Here is a 22,558-nt window from a genome sequence, read left to right on the forward strand (position 1 = left end):
AGTCAGGTCCTCCCGAGGTCCATACAATAAACGGATTTTCTTCTTTTACGTCTCGATTCCCCGGTTCCCGATTCCCTAGTCCCCGATTCCGGGCATAAACACTTTGAGAATCTTGACATGATTTCTATATTCCCAGATCATCGCTGGTGATCACCAGTGGGAATCCTGTGACCATAGAATTTAGTTGATTGGACCAGAACGCCAGAACAAACTTTCTGTCCTACCCCCAGGCCCTATCAAATACCCCAAGGAATCCAATAGAAAATATGCGTGAGAAGAAAATCCGTGGAAGAACCAATATTGGATCGTATAAAACAAAGGTCAATATCCAATTGGAAGAAAGAAAATGGGAAACAAATGCCAAGCCCAATGCGATATGGATATCATAGACGCGAGGAAAACAGGACCGAAAAGAAATCAAAATGAAAAACAGAGTCGAAGTCTGATCGCTACGCATGCATCATCGTCCACGTAGCAGCATCACAGTTCACTTCCTCAAAGCTATGTAGCATAGTGAATCCCATCGTCGAGAGATTGTCAAAGTTATCGTCACCGTCGACCTGTGTCTTGTTAGAGAAGTAATGGAGAAAACGAGGCGAAGAAAACTGACACAATCCATCACCACGGCATCGGCGCTCAACTTCCGGATCTGCTTGATAGCCAACAGGATCAGACCCTGCATAACCGCAGAATAATCTTCACCGCAAGAAGAAATCACGGGAGACGAAATGCCCCCGACAGAAGCTTGGGTGGCCCGCAGCACAGGCATGTGCTCTGCCAAGGTAGATCGCTCATTGTAGATCACGATACTCCCGAGTATAACCCCGTCGGAGGGCCGCTTGGCCCGGATGATCCCGCAGTTAGGCGCGCCACCCAGAGCCATGCGGTATATGTCTGCCACGCCCTGCCGCGCATATGTTTTGATGTGATCGAGAATCGCGCGCGAAAAGTCCCAGCCATACACGAGGTCGTATGTGACCTCGGCACTCTGCAAGGTCGTAGTGAGGCCCTCGGGCGGGACCCATGTCGACAGATTACGCAGGATCACGCTGCACACTGGTCGGGAAAGCCCGGTGTTCCACCCCATGTTCGCGAACCATTGCCGCAGCCGCTTGCGCTCCACCGGGTTCACGGTCGGGATGCCAAGGTAGATCCCTGGTAACCGGGATCCTAGCTGGAAGCGTTTCATCCCGCTCCGTTGGAGTAGAGTCCGAATCGCGCGGCTGTGAAGAGAATGTCCGATGGATAGTTTCCTTCGAGAGGGGTCCACGATTAAACATGCCAGGACGCCGGTGCCTGTGGATCGAAAGAAGTAGGTTGCGCAGAACCCATAGATGGCCTGCGTGCTACTGTTCCGGACAACGAAATGGGCTTCGTCGATATCCTCCTTTCGCAGCAAGAAGCTGCTAGCGGTAGCTCCAAGAAGTTCTGACGGCTGGCCCGGTGCACAGTCGTCTCGGATGGTGTCAAGCAGAGCATCCAATGCGAAAGAGTCGCGGTCCTCATTCCAATTTTCGACAAGCCAGTGCTGTCGAGATTGATGAATTTTCTGCGTTCGGCCAATCGAGCCGGGCAGGGCCGCTGAAGGTGTCAAGTCACCATACAACACCTTGACCAATGCCTGGAGGGCTGTTTCCGTGAAGTCATACGTGCATATATAAGTACCAATTGAGGAATCCATGGCAAAATCATATGGCGAGCTAACTGCCACCACAATCAATGGCTTCGCGCGGCGTTCTCCAGATGAGGTATATTGTGATTGGCAGATCATGGAGACGTGTTTGGAAAACCCTTGCTGATATACATTGCGATTTGCATCTGCCGTGACAACGACTACAGCACTCGCCCGTTGGATGAGGTCTTCGTGGATGGGACGCACGCCATTAGAGGTATAAGAGGTGTGCAACACACGCCCATTCCTCTGCCGTGAGAGTGACCGTCCAAGTTCTTTGAAGACGCCCTCTCCACTCAGAACCGATGACGTTCGTTCCGCAGATAATGGATCAAGCGGCCCATGCACAGACTCTGCGACCGAGAGAGAAACCGCCGATGTGGGGAGTGGCTTGACCAGCGGAGTCAGCAGAAGAAGTTCCTCGTCTGCCTCAATGACATTGGACAACGGAAGTAAATTATTCTTATCTCTCATCACTGTGATGGAAGAGTTGTAGGCTCGGGTGGAAAGGTTCGTATGCGAGGGTTGCATCTGTGTAAGTGAAGAAAGCCCCGGAGGGTTCAGTGCCTGTTCCCACGAAGTACACCGCGTCTTTAAATTCAAAACCCGGCGCAATGATTGTTCAATTCGCTGACGGCCGATGATGCCGTTCTCCACACCGAGTTTCAACCCATTGATGGCTTCTTGCTGAACTGGGAATGACCGACATAAAAGGATGACATCGCAGCCGGCGTTCTTCGCCATCACTGTGCCACCTCCTACTCCAATGTTATGTGTGAGCGCCTCCATTTCCAAACATTCGGAGACGACTACCCCTTGAAACTGGAGATCTTTTCTCAAGAGCTCGTCAACAACCTGATCACTCAGGCAAGCGTGCATCACGTTCATTCCAGCAGATGACAATGAGACACCTCCCACCATCATGGCGTCTAGGCCCTGACTTATAGCGTTGCGGAAGGGTACGAGCGCGCTGAGACTGAGTTGCTCCAGTGATTCCGTAATAATTGGGACATCGGTCTGGGAGCCGAGAAATTCCAAATTACCATATGATGGGAAGTGTTTTCCACAGGTCACTAACCCTGCTTCCTGATACCCCCTCATGAACTGGACACCATATTGAGACGCCTCTTGGGGATCGTCACCGGCGGTACGAACGCCTAGTGGCTGGTTTCGCACATTGGTCAAAACATCCAGGACAGGTCCTAAGATCCAATTGACTCCGACAGCCTTCAGCTCCTGTGCTGTCGCAAAAGCCACTTCGTGGGCTAAGGATTTGGACCCAGTGGCTGCAATTCCCATTGTACTAGGAAACTGACGAATATATATCTCATCATATAAACTGTTGACACCACCATTCTCCTGGTCCAGGGCAATTAGTAAGGGGACGAGATGACCTGCATCACGCGCAATGGTTTGTAACTCCAGAACTAATCTGGTTGTCTCCTCGGCCGCTGTAAGCGCGTTAGTGAGTGTCCAAGTTGATGGCAAGGGCCCTCTTGAAAGATACATTTCAGATTTTTAGCAGATAGCAGCACAGCGCCCAAGTGGTAATTCTCAATGAGTGATCGAATCTGTGGATTGACCGAAGTCCCATCAAAGCCCATCATAAAGAGCTGACCCATCTGCCTGTGCCATGTCAGCGCGCCCGAGGTGTCATATTTCCTAAAGCGGAAATAGTCTAAAAGAACCTCATCCCCAGATTGACCAAGGTTCCACAGTGAAGGGAGGTACCCAGGCAGATTGGAAAGAGAAGAGGGGTAGAATTAACGCTGATAGGGGATGAGCCAAGGGGAAAAGAAGATCGACATACCTATCTAGGTCCTCCCAGCCCGGGGGCAGCATGTCCTCTTTCCGGGCCATGGCCCGAGGAGGAATGCCTGCAGCGGCCCAGAAAGGTAGGATGCAAAGGGTGCAGTGTCGGAGGATCAAGGTGTGGACACCGCAAACGTCTGACAGGTAGGGAATATGAAGCCAGTGCACGCGGGTAGTCAGGTGACAGGGGGTAGAAGGGTTGCAAGAGTCAAAAATTGGACCTCGGGAGCTTTGTCTTTCACCCCAGAGCCGCAAAAGTCGGGGAAGAATTGAGACTAGAGATAAGGAGATAGGTGCCCCCCCGCTGTTAGCAGGGTCACGGGACCTTGGCATCTACATTATGTATTGAAATAGATGATTGATCTTCAGAGTCAAAAGTACATCTTTTAATTGTATAGATATACAATCTACCTATGGATGGATATTAATTGCTAACTCATCATAATCCACCGGGGCAGAGTCCCCTGGTCACAACGGGACCCCCCCTGTTAACCACGTGATCTGTAATGTAACCGTAATGGGGGTCCGCGTATTGAGTCACGTGCTGTATATACCCATACCCATACCATACCGGGGCGGCTACGACGCTACAACGTCCAGGGTTGCACTGAGCACTCTATTTCTCCAGCTTTTGCCGATATCACCGGATGCAACTCCGACACTTCTCAAATGGAACCTTCAGACTACCATGTGTACTATGGAGCTCCATACACCAATCAGAATGCCTGTTTCCCATTTTTTTCGGCGTCATCGCACATTCGGCCTGACTGTTAGGCCACATGGAATACACCCGAGTGGACTTTGATAGAAATTTTGGAATCGGCCGAATGAGGTCAATGGCTATTTGACTATCGCAGTGGATTCTTCCCTTGCCAAGCCACGGTTACCCGCAGATATTAACCAGTCAGTTGATCCAAATGACCCTATCTGACTGTCATGGGCAATGATACATTTACTATAGCACGTGGCTCTCTATACGACGTTCTTTTTTGTCACTGTACACTCCACTAGACTGTAACCCGTCCCTTTTCCTATCTCTTTTATTTCCTTTAGATACCAACTTTCTCCTCTCCTTCTTCCTCACCTCTAACTCCAACTCACCCTGACGTAATTATGTGCGTGACATCTATATATCGCATTATGGCTCCGTACTAACTTGCTTCTCATAGGCGTGTCATTATCAGAGAAGATCCCAGCGAGGTGTCTGTGTATATCGCAGACTATATTATCAGTAAGCTGAACCCCAGGTCTTCCATGCGCCGATGCGCGCAATCCATGCTGAGACTAAATATTTCACCTTAGGCCGCATCAAGGCATTCAATCCGACTCCCGAGCACCCATTTGTGCTTGGTGTGCCCACCGGTAGCAGCCCTGAGCTCATCTACAAGATCCTCGTGCAGCGTCATCGCGCCGGCGAGATCTCCTTTAAGAATGTCGTGACTTTCAACATGGTATGCGCAACAACAATCATGGACAAAACAACCCACTAACCCCGATATAGGATGAATATGTCGGTCTGCCTCGCGATCACCCCGAGTCCTATCACAGCTTCATGTACAAGCACTTCTTTTCCCACGTGGACATCCCCCCGCAGAACATCAACATCCTGGATGGCAACGCGGCTGATCCTGTAGCCGAGTGTGCATCATTTGAAGCACGCATCGCCCGCTATGGTGGTATCGAGCTTTTCCTGGGCGGCGTCGGACCAGATGGCCATATTGCCTTCAATGAGCCAGGCTCCTCGCTGAACAGCCGCACTCGCGTCAAGACACTGGCCTACGACACCATCCTAGCAAACTCTCGCTTCTTCGGCGGTGACACCAACAAGGTGCCTCGCATGGCCATGACTGTCGGTATTCAGACCATCATGGATTCCCGGGAAGTGGTGATTGTAGCCACCGGAGCGCACAAGGCATTCGCCGTGCAGAAGGGCCTTGAAGAAGGCATCAATCACATGTGGACACTTTCCGCTTTGCAGCTGCACCAGCACCCGCTCGTTGTCTGCGACCGTGACGCTACTCTCGAACTCAAGGTCAAAACTGTGCGATACTTCGAATCTATCGAGCAGGCCGGGACCGACGCCCGCACCCAGGGACCCGCTCTCGTTTACCGTCCTCGGACCTACGTCCCGGCCCCACTCCCTGCCAAGACCCCCAAGTCCCAGCAGCCTACTCCCGATGGAACCCCCGAGAAGACGCCCAAAGATCTCCGCATCAACACTGAGCTGCACCGCCGCGCACTGGAGGAAGAGGAGCTCACTCCGGATAGCATGTCCTCGCGTCTGGTTGACTCGGCGATTGGCGGTATTGACGGTGCGCTGAAGAGCGACCTTGTCTTTGATCGCATGGGCACCAGAATTACTACACTCTGATGGTGAACACCTTTCAAACTTGTGGCATTTTCATTTTGGGGTTTTTCTTTTCGATTCTTATTTTCGGGCGGGAATATGGGTTCTGTCTTTGCAAATCATATCTGCATGGTCTCTTTCATTGCTTTGGCTTACATCGTCCATGCATGGGTGTTATTCAAGGAGTTTCGCTGGTCATTTCGATTATTCCCGACTTGATAGATGCGCTTTTTCTAGGGGCTAAATGATATTATCAACCTTTTTAGCTACAGACGATCCGAGCTGTGTACAATTAATCTGAATTCCCAAATTTATGGTGGAGCGCCATGTCGTTCAGTATTTTGTATGTATATATATATGTGTGTTCGGCCGCGCGGACCCTGGTCGGTATTTTTCCAGATACTCATTATGTGAATGTATAGATACTCAGGCAATAGAATGAGGAATAGAAAAAGCTAGAAGACTTGCTGACATTGTGGCGCTCCAAAAAGTTCCATATTCTGTACATTCTATAATCATTGCTTTTGAGTCGTACGTTGCATGACATATTAAGATTATAGCTTGGCGAAGACACTGACCACGGCACCGCTCATATCAACCAGAGTGCTCTTGTTCTGCAGCCAAGCCTCAATACCGCGACGACCATTCTCCACGCCCAGACCGCTCTTCTTCCAGCCACCGACGGCCATTTCAGCAGGGCTCTCGCCCCACGTGTTCACCCAGGTAATGCCAGCCTGTAGCTGGTCAATGATGCGGTGAGCCTGGTTCAAATCCTTAGTGAAGACGCCGGCGGCGAGACCGAGCTCAGTATTATTGGCGCGTCGCACAGCCTCCTCGATGGTGTCATAGTACAGGATGGACATAACGGGACCGAAGATTTCTTCCTTGACAATTCTCATGGAGTCAGTGCAGTCGGTGAAAATGGTCGGCTTGACCCAGTAGCCGGCCTGCAGGTCCTTGGGCACCGAGGGCTTCTCGACACCACCACAGAGCAGGGTGGCGCGGTCAGACTCAATACCGTGGCGAATATATGTGACGACCTTGTCGTAGTGGAGTTTGGAACTGAGGGGACCGAAGTTGGTCTGCTCGTCAAAGAGCGGGCCAGCCCGCACATATTGGATCTTCTCGAGCAGGCTCTTCTCAAAAGCATCCTTCATGCTACGCGGGACGAAGACCCGGGTGCCGTTGGTGCAGACCTGACCTGTGCTGTAGAAGTTGGCCATCATGGCGCCATCGACGGCACTCTCCAGCTCGGCGTCTGGGCAGACAATCAAAGGGCTTTTACCACCCAGCTCCATTGTCACGTATTTCATGCTGCCGGAGGCGGCACCTGCGACCTTCATACCAGTTGCCACTTGGCCGGTGAAGGAGACCTTGGCGATAAGTGGGTGGCCGGTCAGGTATGCACCAACATCACCAGCACCGTTGACCACGTTGAAGACACCGTCGGGAAGGCCGGCCTCGGTGTAGATTTCCGCGAGGGTCTGACCGTGAAGCGGGGTGAATTCACTGGGCTTATAGATCATTGTGTTACCAGCGGCCAAACAAGCAGCGGATTTCCAGAGGGCACTAGGAAACGATACCCAAGTCAGCGTTTTTTTCTTTGCTGCAAATACAGGGTCGAAAAACTTACATTTGGATGGGGTAGTTCCAAGCACCAATGCCGGCACACACACCCAAAGGAGCCTTCTTAGTGTATACCCACGCATCCTCGCGGAGTTGAGTAGTCTCACCGTTGAGACCACCACCACCAATGAAGTTGGCATAGTACTCCAAAACATCGGCGCCAGTGGTGACGTCGACGGTGCTAGTCTCAGTGAAAGCCTTGCCGGAGTCCAAAGTCTCGACGCGTGCAATTTCATCGTTCCGCTCTCGTAGGAGGGAAGCAGCCTTGTGAAGAATCCGGGCGCGTGCAATTAGTGGGGTCTGCGCCCATGATGGAAATGCGCGATCGGCAGCAGCAATAGCGGCATCGACGTCCGCGTTGGAGGCGATCTGGATATCGGCCAACGGAGTTGCCGTGGCGGGATTGAGAGTCTGGAATGATTTGCCCGAGGTCGCGGCTTGGACCTTTCCGTCGTAATAGAGCTGACGAGGTGGGAATGAGAGTGACATGGTGTGCGTATAGAACAAAAGATAAGAGAGGCGATAGACGGGGAAGAACAGAAGAATCTCGCCTTATAGTTTCTCCGAAGAAAATTGGGGCTTAGCGCGCTACTTAATTCGATTAGGTACTCGGTACTCGGCCGCCACGCATATTAATACGTAATGGCCAAGTACTAAGTACGCCATCCGGTCAGCGGCTGACGGTGGCTTGACATGGCTGAATCTCTCTACGCGGGGTCAGACTTGCATTTCCGCTTACTCTGAATGGCTCGAAAGTCCCCTCGGGAATTTCATACTGAGAAAGGTATTCCTTAGAGACGGACAGTAGCGTACCTTATCTCCACGGAAGGGAATTCCTATCTTGTTCAAGATCTCACTTGAATCTACGTTAAAGCGCCCACCACTCGGCCACTGACGGGAGAGTCGGACCAAATTATCTAAGAGGATCGCTGACAGGGCCCTGTCTCCACATTTATCGATCGCCACCACTCAGAAGCCAAGGTTCGCCGAGTCTAACGAAAAGAAGAAAAAAAAAAAAGAATGAAATGGAGATAATCACCAGAGATTGGATCCAAGACCTTTCTCCGATCAGACCACCCCCGAACTGAAAAATTCTATTTAGAAAAAGGCGGTTCCTTCTTCTCTCTTTTCTCACTTCATATATTCCCCCGGTATTCAACATGGCCACCACTAACGAGCTCCCTGCTGTCGATGTCAACAGCTACGACTACATTGTCGTTGGCGGTGGTACTGCAGGTTGTGTGATCGCCGCACGCCTGGCTGAGTACCTCCCCAACAAGCGCACTCTGGTTATTGAGGGAGGTCCCAGTGATTTCATGGACGACCGCGTTTTGAACCTGAAGGAATGGCTCAACCTGCTCGGAGGTGAGCTTGATTACGACTACGGCACCACCGAGCAGCCTATGGGTTAGACACCCTTTCCCCGAGATTTGAATGGAATGAGCTTATGCTGACTCTCCCCGCAGGTAACAGTCATATCCGTCACTCCCGCGCAAAGGTCTTGGGTGGTTGCTCTAGCCACAACACTCTCATCTCTTTCCGTCCCTTCGAGTATGATTGCCGCCAATGGGTTGCCAAGGGTTGCAAGGGCTGGGACTTTGAGACCTTTACTCGTATCATTGATAACCTGCGCAACACTATCCAGCCTGTGCATGGCCGCCACCGTAATCAGCTATGCAAGGACTGGATCCAGGCCTGCTCTACCGCCATGAAAATCCCTGTCATTGAGAACTTCAACGACGATATCCGTAAGACCGGTGCGCTGACTGAGGGTGTCGGATTCTTCAACATCTCCTACAACCCTGATGACGGCCGCCGCAGCAGTGCCAGTGTCGCCTACATCCATCCCATTCTCCGTGGTGATGAGAAACGCCCCAACTTGACTATTCTCACCAACGCATGGGTTAGCAAGGTTAACGTCGAGGGTGACACCGTCACCGGTGTTGACGTCACTCTGCAGTCTGGTGTCAAACACACTCTGCGTGCTAAGAAGGAGACCATTCTGTGTGCCGGAGCTGTCGACACCCCTCGCCTGATGTTGCTCTCCGGTCTTGGTCCCCGCGAGCAGCTGTCCGAACTCGGTATTCCCGTTGTGAAGGATCTCCCCGGTGTCGGTGAAAACCTGCTGGACCACCCCGAGAGCATCATCATGTGGGAGCTCAATAGCCCCGTGGATCACAACATGACCACCATGGACTCTGACGCCGGTATCTTCTTGCGCCGCGAGCTGCCCAACGCCGCTGGCCACGACGGCAAGATCGCCGATGTGATGATGCACTGCTACCAGATTCCATTCACCCTGAACACCACTCGTCTCGGATATGACGAGCCCGTGAACGCCTTCTGCATGACCCCCAATATTCCCCGCCCCCGCTCTCGCGGTCGTCTCTTCTTGACGTCCGCCGATCCCTCCGTGAAGCCCTCGCTGGACTTCCGCTACTTCACCGACCCTGAGGGCTACGACGCCGCCACCATCGTAGCGGGTCTCAAGGCCGCTCGTGAGATTGCCAAGGAGTCTCCTTTCAAGGAGTGGATCAAGCGCGAGGTTGCCCCCGGCCCCAAGGTGCAGACCGACGAGGAGCTGTCCGAGTACGGCCGTCGTGTCGCCCACACTGTTTACCACCCCGCTGGTACTACCAAGATGGGTAACGTTGCCAGCGACCCCATGGCGGTTGTGGACCCCACGCTGAAGGTCCGCGGTCTGAAGGGCATCCGTATCGCCGATGCTGGTGTCTTCCCTGAGATGCCTACCGTTAACCCTATGTTAACAGTACTGACCATTGGTGAGCGTGCCGCCGAGCTGATTGCTGGCGAGGCCGGTTGGTCTCGCAACCAGCCCCGTCTGTAAAGCAGGCGCTTATTACGTGTCAAAGATCTGATATGCCTGTAAAAGTTTTTTTTCTTCATTTCGGTCCTATTTTGGGTTTATTCTAGCATATGAGCGAGCGGCGCATAGCCCCGTTGGAGTCGGGCGCGGCGGATCGCCTTTGAATGCGGGCATCTTTCGAGTCTGGTTCTCCCCAGTGTCTGCGAGCAGACCTGGACATTTTATTTATCCGACATATATACAAACACATAGAAAGCTATGTATAAACTTGATATATGAAACTAAGTTCCTCTCTGAATTTTGAACTTGAAAATGTTAGAACAAATATTCGAACTGAAGATGGTGCAGGGCGCTATGACCATGCGCTTGCATATGCTCAATGCAAAAAACCCAACCTCAAAAAACGCCTGTAGCCAACTAACCGAGATAAAAGAGCTGTTGAACATATGCTGAAATGAAACCAAAGAAAATAACACAGATGGTATCCAAGATCTAAACCCTCATACTGCCACGGCAGTCTTGTCAGTATCGTGGATCTTAGCACCCAGCTTCCACACCTGATCAACCGTCAAGGTCGGCCCAGAGAAGGGATCCTCACTCTCACCCAACACGATGAGATCGGCATCAGCACCACTTTCTAATGACCCCTTAACACCCTCCAAATTCAGCAGACGCGCCGGCGCGGCAGTAACAGCATTGATAGCCGCCGCCGTCGACGCACCCGACCAACGACGGAAGTTGTTAACACACTCGATGAGCGTTGCCGAAGACCCAGCAATCTTATCAGAGCCTTCAAGCGTTAACCGCGCACCAGTCTTGACAATCCGCTCCCCATTCGTCCAATCATAGACACCGTCCGGCAGACCACACAGACGCATCGCATCGGTAACCAAGATCAACCCATCCGGGTGCGCATTGTATGCGATCTTGATGGAAGTGGGATGCAAGTGGATACCATCGGCGATAACACCGTAAAATGGCCTGCGGCGCTCACTCTGTCCCAGCAGACCGAAGATACCGGGGTTACGGTGGTAGAAGGGACGCATGGCATTGAACAGGTGGGTAATCATGCGGGCACCCTGGTGTGTGGCTTGAACAGCCTGCTCATAGGTTGCGTCGGAGTGGCCGATTGAGTAGATGATTTTGTTGTCCTTGGCGATTTCGGGGATGTGGGCCATCATGTTGCCGACTTCGGGAGCGGCCGTGATCATCTTGATCGGGCTATCCTTGCCCATATTCTCAGCGCCGTAGCAGTGGATGAGATCGTCAAAAGTTTCTGCGGCGCGCAGCACTTCGGGCTTATGGATGCCGTTGCGGCCGGGGCTGATAAAGGGACCTTCGGCGTGTGCACCTAGTGACTCGGCACCATCTTGGGGGGTATGGGTTCCTGCTGTAGGGCCCAGGGAGGGGAGGACCTGAAAGAAGAAAGATTAATTATTTTTGTTTGTTTGGGGAAAGTTGCTGTTCTAAGCACCATGCGCTTTGCTTACCTTCCAGTACACCTCGGGGGTGGAGCTCACGAGCGTTGGCAGGTAGGAAGTGACACCGGTACGGGCCAGTCCACGATTCACCATGCGCAAACCCTCATCGTATTCCTCCTTTGTCTCACAGGGTACGGAGAAATCAAAGCCATGGGCACCGTTTAACTGGACATCGATCATACCCGGGGCAACGATACGGCCACCGAGATCGATGATCTCGTCGGGAGTCAGGTGCGATCCATAGAAAGCCTCTTGATCCTTAAGAATCTTTCCAGTCAGAGAATCAATCCATAGGTCTTGCTCGACCAAGTTCAAACCGCATACCAAACGGCAGTTGGTGAACTTGGTAATGCGCGGGGTAGAAGTCTTGCCCGGCATTGTTTATTGTTTCTTGAGAATGTTTCCTATGGTTGAAAAAAAGAAAACAGAAAGAAGAGGGGGGAAAGTCCAGGTACATAAAGATAGAGGTACAATGATGTAACAGTAGACTGAGTGACATTCGGCATGCCGATGTGGTATACAATGTATAGTATACCCTTGTACTGGTTGTATTATATATTACACCGCGATACTCGGCCCGTAAATTACCAGACCCGGGTCTAACGATACGGTATCTTATACACCGGATGCGGGTCTCTGTTCCTTTTTGTTTCAATGCAACATCCCAACAGCTCCGTCACATCGTGGGATCTCTCACGTTACTCAATTATATAATATGACACTGCTCTCTCCATCTTTCTTTCCCCGCACAGCTGATCCAATGACCCCAATGTACGTATGTCGCATCGAGTGATCCTCTCAGATAAGACAAATAACCCTCGGTTATATTACTTTGTCTACTCCGTACTCCGTATTAGCCTTAGCTTTCTAAACTCCCTTTATTCTAGAATTGATCTTGGCAAGGGATCATCTACATTCTTCACGGTTCTTCACCTTGTTTCTCACGTGGGGAAACATTCTTCGGGCCCCTTGATTCGCTTGTTGATTCACATCTTTTTTTTTTTTTGGTCCCTGTAGATTTTCCAACAACCATGACAGAGCCCGAGAAGCAAGAAGCCGAGAAACAGACAGAAGGGCCGACAGAACAATATGCCTCTAGGTCCACGGCTGTGTCTGCTCCGCAGGACCCTGAATCAGGTGTGGACCAATCGGTGATAGGCCCCGCATGGATGTACAAGCCACTATTCAAGATTGGCAAATGGGAAGCTCCCTACTTTGCCTCACCAGAGGTCCAACTATACCTGGTGTCATTTGTCTGTTTTTTATGTCCCGGCATGTTCAACGCCGTCAGTGGTCTCGGCGGCGGCGGTCAAATTAATACTCACGATGTGAACAACGCCAATACTGCCTTATACAGTACTTTTGCAGTAGTCGGTTTCTTCGCCGGCTCCATTGCCAATCGCATTGGCTTGCGACTCACCCTGTCCCTAGGAGGCTTCGGATACTTCCTCTACGTTGCCTCGCTCCTCTCGTACAATATCAACCAAAATGCGGCCTTCCTCATCTTCGCCGGAGCCCTGCTCGGTATCTGTGCTGGTTTGCTGTGGTGTGCTCAGGGTGCGGTCATGTTAAGTTATCCACATGAGAACGAGAAGGGAAAGTACATTGCTATCTTCTGGGTGATTTTCAACTTGGGCGGTGTCATCGGTAGTCTGGTACGTCCACTTGCACACCTTCAATACTCCCAAAACAATAAACTGATATCAGCAGGTCCCTCTCGGTCAGAACATGCACTCGACCGCCGGAAATGTCAACAATGGCACCTACATTGCCTTCCTTGTTCTCATGGCCGTTGGCTTTGTTCTCTGCTGGTGTCTCGTCGATTGCAAGCACGTCATGCGTAAGGATGGCTCGCGCGTTATCGCGATCAAAAATCCAACCTGGAAGTCCGAGTTTTGGGGTCTCTGGGAGACATTGATCAATGATTCGTACATTGTGCTGATGTTCCCCATGTTTCTGGCCAGCAACTGGTTTTACGCATATCATTTCAACGCCGTCAATCTCGCCTATTTCAATGTTCGCACTCGAGCCCTGAACAGTCTTCTGTACTGGCTGATGCAGATGGTGGGTGCATTCGTCTTCGGCCAATTATTGGATTTGAATGTTTCGCGTCCATGGCGCGCCAAACTTAACTTCGGCATTCTCCTCGCTATCACCATGAGCATTTGGGGGGAGGGTATGCATTCCAGAAGAAATATACGCGGGAAACTACAGGTCTCGGCATGGATTTCGCCGACAGAGGCTACGTTGGACCCATGTTCCTTTACATGTTCTATGGATTCTACGATGCTGCTTTCCAAACCTGCACTTATTGGTACATGGGTTCTCTCTCCAACAACAGCCGCAAGTTGGCCAACTTTGCTGGTTTCTACAAGGGTATTCAATCTGCTGGCGCTGCTGGAATGTGGAGGTAAGCAACCCCTGCTCTTTTTCCTCTTTACTCTTTCCAGGACTAACGAACTCTCAGCCTGGATGCACATGAGACCGCATACATGACAGAATTTGCGACTTGCTGGGGTATGCTGGTCGGCAGTATGCTTATTGCATCGCCTGTGATCTTCTTCAAGGTCAAGGATAGCACTACCGTCGAGGACGATCTACGATTCTCCGACGAAACCGCCGCCGAAGTCCTAGGCCATGCTACTAAAACGTCTGATGATAAGCCTCATACCGAAATACACACTCCTACCGACACTATTCGCGACTCTCACGAGGAGACTACCACCAAATAATCAATCGTCGAGGGAATCAGCAATCCCCACCAATCAGATATACCACCGTGCGATAAATATTCGATTTAATCACCTTCTTTATGCTCACCATGGTGCAACAATATGTCCATTTACGACGCGTGTCGCCTTTGTTCTACTCACTAAAATCCTGGTCCAAAACTGCCTGTCGGGTTGTGAGGATTAACAATTTTCAACGAATACTTAATGTCAGTGAATCTCACTTTTCTAATGATCTTGTACATGATTTCGGGGGCTCTGCTTTTAGATGCTGGGGCTTTTTTACTTAGGGGTGTTCTTTAGGTCTGATATGGTTCGGGGGATTTGTCTATCTAAATGCGTACATAATATAATGTCCCATACCACAACGCTATTTCATATTATCATCATATACTCAGATTGATCTATGGACCTTTCGCACCAGTTTAAACCCCTAAAATTAAGCCTTTGTAGGCGTCGGCAACGGCACCGAAGACTGCGTGTGAGTGGCCGACTTGGGCCCAGTCGAGCCAGAATTGGGCTTCAACTTCTTATCTCCCCTGGGCAATTCCCACCCATTCAGCGTACGATTAAATAGCTGCAACGAAGCCTTGGGTTGATAATACGGCACCTCATGACCAGCCTCATAGACACGAGTAAAGGAGAAATTACCATACTCCCTCGTCTCACCATACTCGACGCCATCGACGAGGAAGGGAGCATAGCCCGCCTTCTGGAATTGCTTACTGTGCTTGTATTTTGCCGCTAGAGAGATGGCCTCACCACCGAACCAGTTGCAGATGTAGTCTGCATCGCCGTAGATGAGGGCAACGCGGACGGGGCGCGAGAGGATGTCTTCTAGGTCTTCGAGGAAGTTGGGCCAGACGAAGTCGCCTGCTTGTTGGAAGGCGAAGTAGACTTCGTTGTTGGACTGCGTGTAATTGACGTCGACGCCTAGGGCGTTCATTACGGAGTCTTTGGCAAGGTAATTTGCGTAGTAGCTTTCTGGGGTTGGGTCGTCGCTTGGGTGGCGGATGTCGTAGGTGCCTCGGCCGCTGAAGACGTAATAAGGGCCCTCTGTATTGGCGATGTTGTTAGTTATTTAGTCACTTAGGTGGTGTTATAGCCGGCCGAGGTATATGGAGCTTCACATACCGACATTGTCCCGGCACATGCTGGTTGCTTCGCTGCAAAGTGCATAGTCGGACAGCGAGGTGCGGTTGGTATACTTGCAGGTTGCGACTTGATCCTGGCAGCCGTTTGGCATCTCATTGGCAAATTTCATGTAGTTGTAGACCGTTTCATTGACCTGTATGTTTGGTTAGTGTGTAATGATACCATTGAAGCTCTGAAGACTTACAGCCTTGATGCCATAGGTGTTGTGCACGGCAAATTCAGGGTAATACTTGGCTTGGATACCTTCATCGATGATACCGTTTATAATACCTAAGGTGTTAAAGTCCAGTTGAATGCCCTCGTGAGTGCCGTTGGCGATCTTAAGGTTCTCTTCATAGAAGTGATCGAAGAACTGCCAGGGTTAGAATTTTAGGGAGATATGAGTTAGGCAATTGACTCACGGCAGGGCCATAATGTCTGAAAGAAAGTCAGTAATCATACATCAAGGAATATTCCAAAAGTTATAGAGCGAGCTCACCCTCCATAGCTTTCGGTCCACAAATTAAAGCTCTTTGATTTGATTCTCGAGTCCAGCTTGGGGAGACCACCTAGGAATCCCTGCAGGACTTCCCATGTAGCTTTAGCAGCGAGGTCAGTTGTATCAATTGCAGTGGCATTGATGACTGGATAGCGACCATCGATGCCTGCAAAGGAGGGTTCTTCATATGAACCTGTGATAGGGTTCAGGGTGCCGGGCGCTTTCTCAGCATAGGAGAAACCTGTGATGATATTAGCCGGATATCCAGAAAAAGAGAAGAGAGGACAGAAAGGTATCCATACCAACACCCAGTGGCTGAGAGAGAAACAGCATATTCGAGACCTCATTCCATGAGTGCTTGTTGATATAAGATTCATTGTTCTTGTTGACACCACAAGGACCCAGTTCCTCGAACAATCCGATCAAAGAGTCACTACCCGGTCCACCATTCAACCACAATGTAATTGGCGCATTCTGCGGGTCATGACGAGCCTCGAAAAACCAGAAGAAAGTGTGTTCTGTGGGTGAGAGGTCGACATAGCCTGCATAAGATTTGACACCTGGGGTAGTCTCACACACACCCTCTTTGCCAGGCTCTTTGTAGCGAATAGTGACATTATTAGCCGTCTTGATAGTCTTGACGTGTGTTGGGTGATCGGGCAGCTGACGGCGGAAGAAGGCCTCCAAGCTATCTGATGGCACCGCGAGTGCCGCCACAGCAGGCAGCAAGGGAATCCACTGAGAAACACGCATAATGAGCTACACGTCCCACGTACCGATTACAGAGGGTGCATGCGGGGATACTTATAGCTCCCAGAAGAGGGGAAATCAACGGTGCATGATAAGAGTATTAGGCTGCAATGGTTTTCTCTGGAAAAGCTCGGTCTTGTACTGGAGCACTTTAGTTTGTGATCTCCGTAGGAGTTCCGGGGCATGGTAGCATCGCTTCAAGAGGGGGGCGTCTGAAAGCTCCAGTAAGAATTGCAGGTACACTGATTCGAGTACAGAGGGGAAAAGATCGACACTAGCTGGTACTTTGTAGGCTGTGTTTATTAACAGGGATCTCACCGATCTCACCGATCTCACTGATTCCCATTGGCTCAGAATTCTAGGTAAGGAGACCATGATGTCGTCTTTCGAGAAAATTATTATGACGTGCTCCAATATATATGCTCGATGGTTGGATTTGATACAATTTATCCAAGGTATTTACAGGTATCACCTGTACTCCAACTAACAACCGGTATGGCATGTAATATCCAATCATATGTGTAGAACAATATTTATCGCCAACCCCACCTATTTCGAGCTATGATAGATGAGGCAAAACGAAAGAGCCTGTGTACTTTCGTATGGTACATTGTAGTTCCAATAAGCGATGTTTACGTAGCTTGGCCCTGTTAGCACATGCGGCTGTTAAGTTGAAATGCCAAGGCCTCGGGACTCCGGGAGTGCCTAAATAGGAATGTCCTACGGAGATATTTAGATAGAAAGCCCATACGGAGTATAGGATTGGATTTTAAGGTCGAGCCAAAAGCTTATCCTAATGCAAACTATATAGTATATGCATCTCTAAAGGATAGTTTCTTGTATATTAACCATCAGTTTCATAGATGGGGAAGTATAAGCCGATGCCTAAGGCACTCGAGATTGGTCCAAACACATCAAACAGTATATTATCTACTCTATAATGATTAATACTTTATATAGCCGGTTTTGAAGGGGCTTCTAGAACAGCCGATTTCTTGAATCGCACCACAATATACTTGGGGCGCCATCCCCATATCATATCCTGTTCCTCTTCTCTAGAATCTAAGAAAGAACCAAAGAGGTGGGAGTTCACCAACCACATTGTATCCACGACATTTCAATTCCAATATAAACCAATAGTTGAAACAAGCCCCTAACGGGAACATCCAAGGAGCCTCTAATATAGAACTCAAACGGAAAAACCATTGATCCGAAATTATGTCTGCCGTGGTCTCAGACTCCGAGATCGTCCCAGCCCAACTCGGGTGGTTTGAATTCATTTCCATTCATTTCCGCGATACATTGGCGGCTGCTCATTGGCGGATGTCTTGTGTTAAGTGGGAATAAGTGGGAATAAGTGGGAATAGGTGGAAATCATATAGCCAAAGACAGTGTCAACCCCCTGGCTACCCACGTAATAACAGCCCCATAATAAGGACAAAGGCACGGAAAGATTAAAATTTAGGCAAAAAGTAAGATTTATGTCCGTAGCGATGTGCGCAATTTCCTCTCATGGCATCTTCTCCGATAATTTATACGCGTTCTTTGTTCAAAGGGGCCATAACATCGTCTATCCTCCCAGGTGTACCTCGAAGCTGTGTTTCACTGGTGAAACTTGTCTTCAGACTGCGCAGGACCCAAGTTATCGTTTACCCAGAGCCAGAGTAAGTCAGATCCACTTCTATTGATTCTTTATCTTTCTGATCCGATATAGAGTGGTACCTTGCATGATTCAGACACCAGCCATCTTCACCATGACAAAAGTCACTTTGGGCTGGTTGCGATTGTGATTTTATAAATGGATAGGGGGACTGCATTATATCAAAGCTTCAATATTATTGCAGACTAGTTCGCAATTCGCTGGGGGGTCAGTCTAAAGTGTGCAGTCGCGACTTTGGAGACTATTTACATCGTATACTACGACAGACCATGGCTTCTCCGCCACAGACTCCTGTTCGCACGCCCGAAGAAGCCGTTGAGAACGAGCAAACAGCCACCCAAAACACACCCAGTCCTTACCCATCCCATCCGATTACCCAGCTGCAGGGCCCGTTTGAGGAATCAATTGTGGAAACAACCGACGGTTCAGGATCTAGATGGGTTGTTGACATTGACGCGCAAACACGACGGCGGGACCTATTAGAGAATGATGAATACGAGCGGCTTTGTGGGCGAAAATGGCGCCAAAGGGCCTCTGAAAAGTGAGGACCTAACCTACTACTGCTTATACTTGACACTGAACTATATAGATATCATCCGTTTTGGAAGTTGATCTCCCAAATGGTCTTCGGAGTACATCTCCTAGCCAAGAATATGGCTAAATCCGAAGGTTCGGTCATGAAGATTCTACAGAAACATGTGAATGAGTTGGATGGCTTTTTGGAAAGGACCACCGAAGACTTTTTGATCGTTCGACTCGACGTTCGCACTCGGATTCAGTACCTCAGTCTACCATTGGGAAACCTCGATGTTTTTGATGAGATGCTGCAAGATCGGAATTTTCGGCTAGCAGTGGTCGCCTATAATGATCAGATTGAACATTCCATTGACAGGTTCGCCCTTGCCATCACAGATTCCCTCAAAGACCTACAGAAGGCAAAAGAGGCTATGGGCGCACTGTGGTTCTACTTCCGGAAACTTACAGACGAGGGTTGCTTCAAGTCTGAGAGTCTCAAGGCTTTTCATCAGGCCATGATGGACAACATGGAGGGTTGGATTGTGGCTATCTCAAAGCTTCGTCGACGGGGCAGTGCTCTTAAAAAGGCCCTGGCCCAACTTGGCTTGGCGACTACAGAAATGCAACGGCGGGTCGGAATAGCGAGTAGAAAGGATGTGGTGAGTTGACAAGGCGCTGGATTTCAATTACAGCACTAACTACCACAGCGATCGTTTATCAAACAAACCAGCAAGATTGCGAGTCGAAACAAGTCCTTAAAACAAAGACTCTTTGATAAAGAACGGCCCACATCAGAAAAACCTCTTCCTCACGATCCATTATCGAAGCCAAAGACACCGACGGTTTCGAAGCAGTCTGATAATCCCGCCACAACTAAAGACAAATCTGACAATCCTGCGGATCAACCGGTCCCGAGCGATGGCATTCGTCGGAAATTTATGAATCGGACCAAATCATGCAGTGCTCTCACAGCAGAAGTCGGCGCAGGCGCCGGCGATGAACCACCTCCCATTCCATCGACACCAGAAAAGCTCAAACACAGGCTCTCAAAGCCCTTCCTATCCAAACGATCTGCCAGCGAGGATATCGACTTGACCCAAGTTCGACCGAAAACAGCACCTTCACAGCCCTCACGCCTCACACGCAGCATCTCCATAGAACAACTCCGAGCCTTCTGCGCCACCCCGCGCCCTCGAACCCGCCAATCCACAGTGGAATCACCCACTAAGGCGCGACAGGAGGCCCACAACCAGCTCACAAATGGCCGAGACACCATGAAGGAACAGATATCCCAGTTCCTCAGGACTGACCGCGTGGTCGAAACTTGGGATAGCGTATCCAAGAACGCGTGCTGTACGCGCCCGATCGCCAAGACCAAGGATTGGCCCAGCAGTATCTTCCGAACCAAGTCCTCTACTACCCTCGAAACTAAGGGCAACACAGGTCTCTCCGGGCCGGACCTGGACAGGCAGATGTCCTGGGTACAAGAGACATTCGACGTACTACCTACATACTCATTCAAACCGAAGTCTGACATGTCGCCCCGCATCCATGTCTTATCAGTGCAGATGACCCTCGATGAGGACACTGAGGGGATGGCTGAGAGAGAGGCGAGTCTGGACCTGAAAAGTGATGTCGGGTCGAGTATCACCGCGTTGCCGGCTGTGCAGACGCCCATTCCACCGGTCAGTGAATATAATAGTATATTCTAGGATCTCTTTGCTAATTTTACTACACAGATTGCATTGGAGCATCGATCTAGATTGATCGACTGTGCTCAAGGTTGAGGAAGTATGGGTTGAAGTGTAGTACATTATTTGGGACTATATAGAATCATAGAATTATTAGATATTAAACCGAGTACATGCACAGCCATGTGCGTATTCATTTAAGTAATAACAAGAATATTGGAAAATGATATACCTCGCACTTCGTACTTCGTTCCCGAGGTATCTTCGTCAGCCCTGCGCCCCCTTCACTACGCCACCCAGTCCATTCGACTAGAAATTCTTTCGCTTTTCTTTCGCTTTTCTGCTTTTATAAGTTTCCTCTAATTGTTCCAGTGATTTTGACCTATACACAATTTCCCTTTGAAAGTACCAAGTACCGGTACCCATCTTCCCATACAAAAATAGGTGACCAGACAAGTCACAGTACTTTCCCAGCCCGAAACCTGCAGCCTAAACTGCCAAGGACCCACCGCTCTCACCAGCCCCCATTGACGTGAACGTCTGACATCCTTAGAGTTGCATCTTTCTCGCTCTTCTCGGATTCCTTTCACTTCACGGAGTTTTCGCAAATACTTAGCCCCTCATGGCGGTCATATCCCGTCGATATTGGTGAGTACCATGACGACTACTAAAAAGACATATCACTAATCCTTCACAGCAACTATAACTACGATAATTGTTATTCTACCTGGGACTCTTGGGGCCGTTGGGTAGCGTTTGCCGTAATCGTCGGTGCAGCGTTCCTTCTTTTTTTCGGGTTCGCGTGAGTCCTACTCCCTGGTCTCCCATTCTCGATTCTAACAACCCTTGTTCCAGATGCTTCAACGCACGCCGCCGCAGAACTCATGGCCAACGCCCCATTACAGGAACTGGGTGGATGGCTCCTCCCCCGGGACCTCCTCCACCAAACCAACCCATTTACCAGCAACCTCCCTACGGCGACCCTTACTACCAGCAAAATGCGCCACCTCAATACACCCCGAACCCTCAACACCACGGCTATTTTGGCGCCCAAAACGCACCGCCACAGCAGCAAGGTATCGAGTTGCAGCAGCCTCAGAATGCGTACGGTGTTGGTGGACCTTATTCGCCGCCTGCTGGCCCGCCACCCAACGGCAATAAGGGCTAGATACCCATTTTCCAAAGCTTAATGAACATGGCTTCGAAGCTCTTCCGATATTGCATTTTACTCGATTTTACTCGATAAATATGCCGGAAGTTAATGGTTTAGGTTTATGGCGTTGTCGACTGGGTGCGAAATATGGACACCTTTTTTTTTGATTTGATCGCATAATGTTTCTGAGTTTCTATTACTACACTAATGCTTCCTCATCTCTGCCGCGTCACACTGAGTGAAGTTCAGCCGAGTTCGAGCATTTGGTGTGCAGACTTGAATCCCTGAAAGAATGGGATTTGCGGTCATCAAGTTATGCGTTCTCTCGTACATTGTTCTCTCTAATGATATAACCTGAATGGCTAAATGGACTTAAAATGATACAATTTAGAATTGCGCCTTCGAAGTTGACTGCTGTGTAGCTTTAATCTATTGACTGGGATATCGTCTAAGCTGTTGATCACCCCCGTATTCAGAGCAAAATGCCCAATTGGAAAATGCTTTGGGATTAGGCCAGTCAAACTCATCAATCTGACAACTTGATCATCACTGATAAATCAGCCTCGCAGATTTATGAATATGTATCATTGATATGTTGATATATCGGGCCGATTAGTGCCCCAGGCACCCGATCTCCGCTCTATATCGTGCTCCGCCCTGC

The 22,558-nt window shown here is 49.9% G+C and overlaps 8 protein-coding genes across 8 annotated transcripts; 4 read left to right on the forward strand and 4 right to left on the reverse strand.

The window, feature by feature from the left end:
* Positions 1–449: 449 nt before the first annotated feature.
* On the reverse strand, positions 450–3,532 carry N7500_001930 (putative beta-N-acetylglucosaminidase; the record flags this gene model as incomplete). Its single annotated transcript, XM_056673076.1, has 4 exons — positions 450–560; positions 611–3,123; positions 3,180–3,298; positions 3,483–3,532. The coding sequence occupies 4 exons, from the start codon at positions 3,530–3,532 to the stop codon at positions 450–452; spliced, it is 2,793 nt and encodes a 930-aa protein (XP_056536595.1).
* Positions 3,533–4,654: 1,122 nt separating this feature from the next.
* Positions 4,655–5,855, forward strand: N7500_001931 (uncharacterized protein; the record flags this gene model as incomplete). Its single annotated transcript, XM_056673077.1, has 3 exons — positions 4,655–4,715; positions 4,787–4,935; positions 4,986–5,855. Coding segments are annotated over 3 exons (1,080 nt in total), but the record flags the coding sequence as incomplete, so codon positions are not given.
* A 530-nt stretch (positions 5,856–6,385) lies between these two features.
* On the reverse strand, positions 6,386–7,946 carry N7500_001932 (uncharacterized protein; the record flags this gene model as incomplete). Its single annotated transcript, XM_056673078.1, has 2 exons — positions 6,386–7,400; positions 7,465–7,946. The coding sequence occupies 2 exons, from the start codon at positions 7,944–7,946 to the stop codon at positions 6,386–6,388; spliced, it is 1,497 nt and encodes a 498-aa protein (XP_056536597.1).
* A 671-nt stretch (positions 7,947–8,617) lies between these two features.
* On the forward strand, positions 8,618–10,305 carry N7500_001933 (GMC family oxidoreductase; the record flags this gene model as incomplete). The annotated part of the gene is made up of 2 exons (XM_056673079.1): positions 8,618–8,864; positions 8,924–10,305. 2 exons carry the CDS (start codon positions 8,618–8,620, stop codon positions 10,303–10,305), a joined length of 1,629 nt encoding a protein of 542 aa, XP_056536598.1.
* A 479-nt stretch (positions 10,306–10,784) lies between these two features.
* N7500_001934 (N-acetylglucosamine-6-phosphate deacetylase) lies at positions 10,785–12,143 on the reverse strand (the record flags this gene model as incomplete). Its single annotated transcript, XM_056673080.1, has 2 exons — positions 10,785–11,699; positions 11,775–12,143. 2 exons carry the CDS (start codon positions 12,141–12,143, stop codon positions 10,785–10,787), a joined length of 1,284 nt encoding a protein of 427 aa, XP_056536599.1.
* A 653-nt stretch (positions 12,144–12,796) lies between these two features.
* On the forward strand, positions 12,797–14,497 carry N7500_001935 (unc-93 family MFS transporter; the record flags this gene model as incomplete). Its single annotated transcript, XM_056673081.1, has 4 exons — positions 12,797–13,420; positions 13,476–13,941; positions 13,980–14,175; positions 14,233–14,497. The coding sequence occupies 4 exons, from the start codon at positions 12,797–12,799 to the stop codon at positions 14,495–14,497; spliced, it is 1,551 nt and encodes a 516-aa protein (XP_056536600.1).
* Positions 14,498–14,933: 436 nt separating this feature from the next.
* N7500_001936 (Peptidase S10 serine carboxypeptidase) lies at positions 14,934–16,880 on the reverse strand (the record flags this gene model as incomplete). The annotated part of the gene is made up of 6 exons (XM_056673082.1): positions 14,934–15,550; positions 15,629–15,782; positions 15,834–16,001; positions 16,051–16,066; positions 16,128–16,368; positions 16,430–16,880. The coding sequence occupies 6 exons, from the start codon at positions 16,878–16,880 to the stop codon at positions 14,934–14,936; spliced, it is 1,647 nt and encodes a 548-aa protein (XP_056536601.1).
* A 1,926-nt stretch (positions 16,881–18,806) lies between these two features.
* N7500_001937 (uncharacterized protein) lies at positions 18,807–21,912 on the forward strand (the record flags this gene model as incomplete). Its single annotated transcript, XM_056673083.1, has 6 exons — positions 18,807–19,078; positions 19,127–19,712; positions 19,761–20,738; positions 21,361–21,392; positions 21,442–21,546; positions 21,600–21,912. The coding sequence occupies 6 exons, from the start codon at positions 18,807–18,809 to the stop codon at positions 21,910–21,912; spliced, it is 2,286 nt and encodes a 761-aa protein (XP_056536602.1).
* Between the last annotated feature and the right edge of the window lie 646 nt (positions 21,913–22,558).

Source organism: Penicillium coprophilum (assembly GCF_028826855.1).
Source record: "Penicillium coprophilum strain IBT 35676 chromosome Unknown utg000002l_segment0_segment0, whole genome shotgun sequence".
Classification (NCBI taxonomy): Eukaryota; Fungi; Ascomycota; class Eurotiomycetes; order Eurotiales; family Aspergillaceae; genus Penicillium; species Penicillium coprophilum.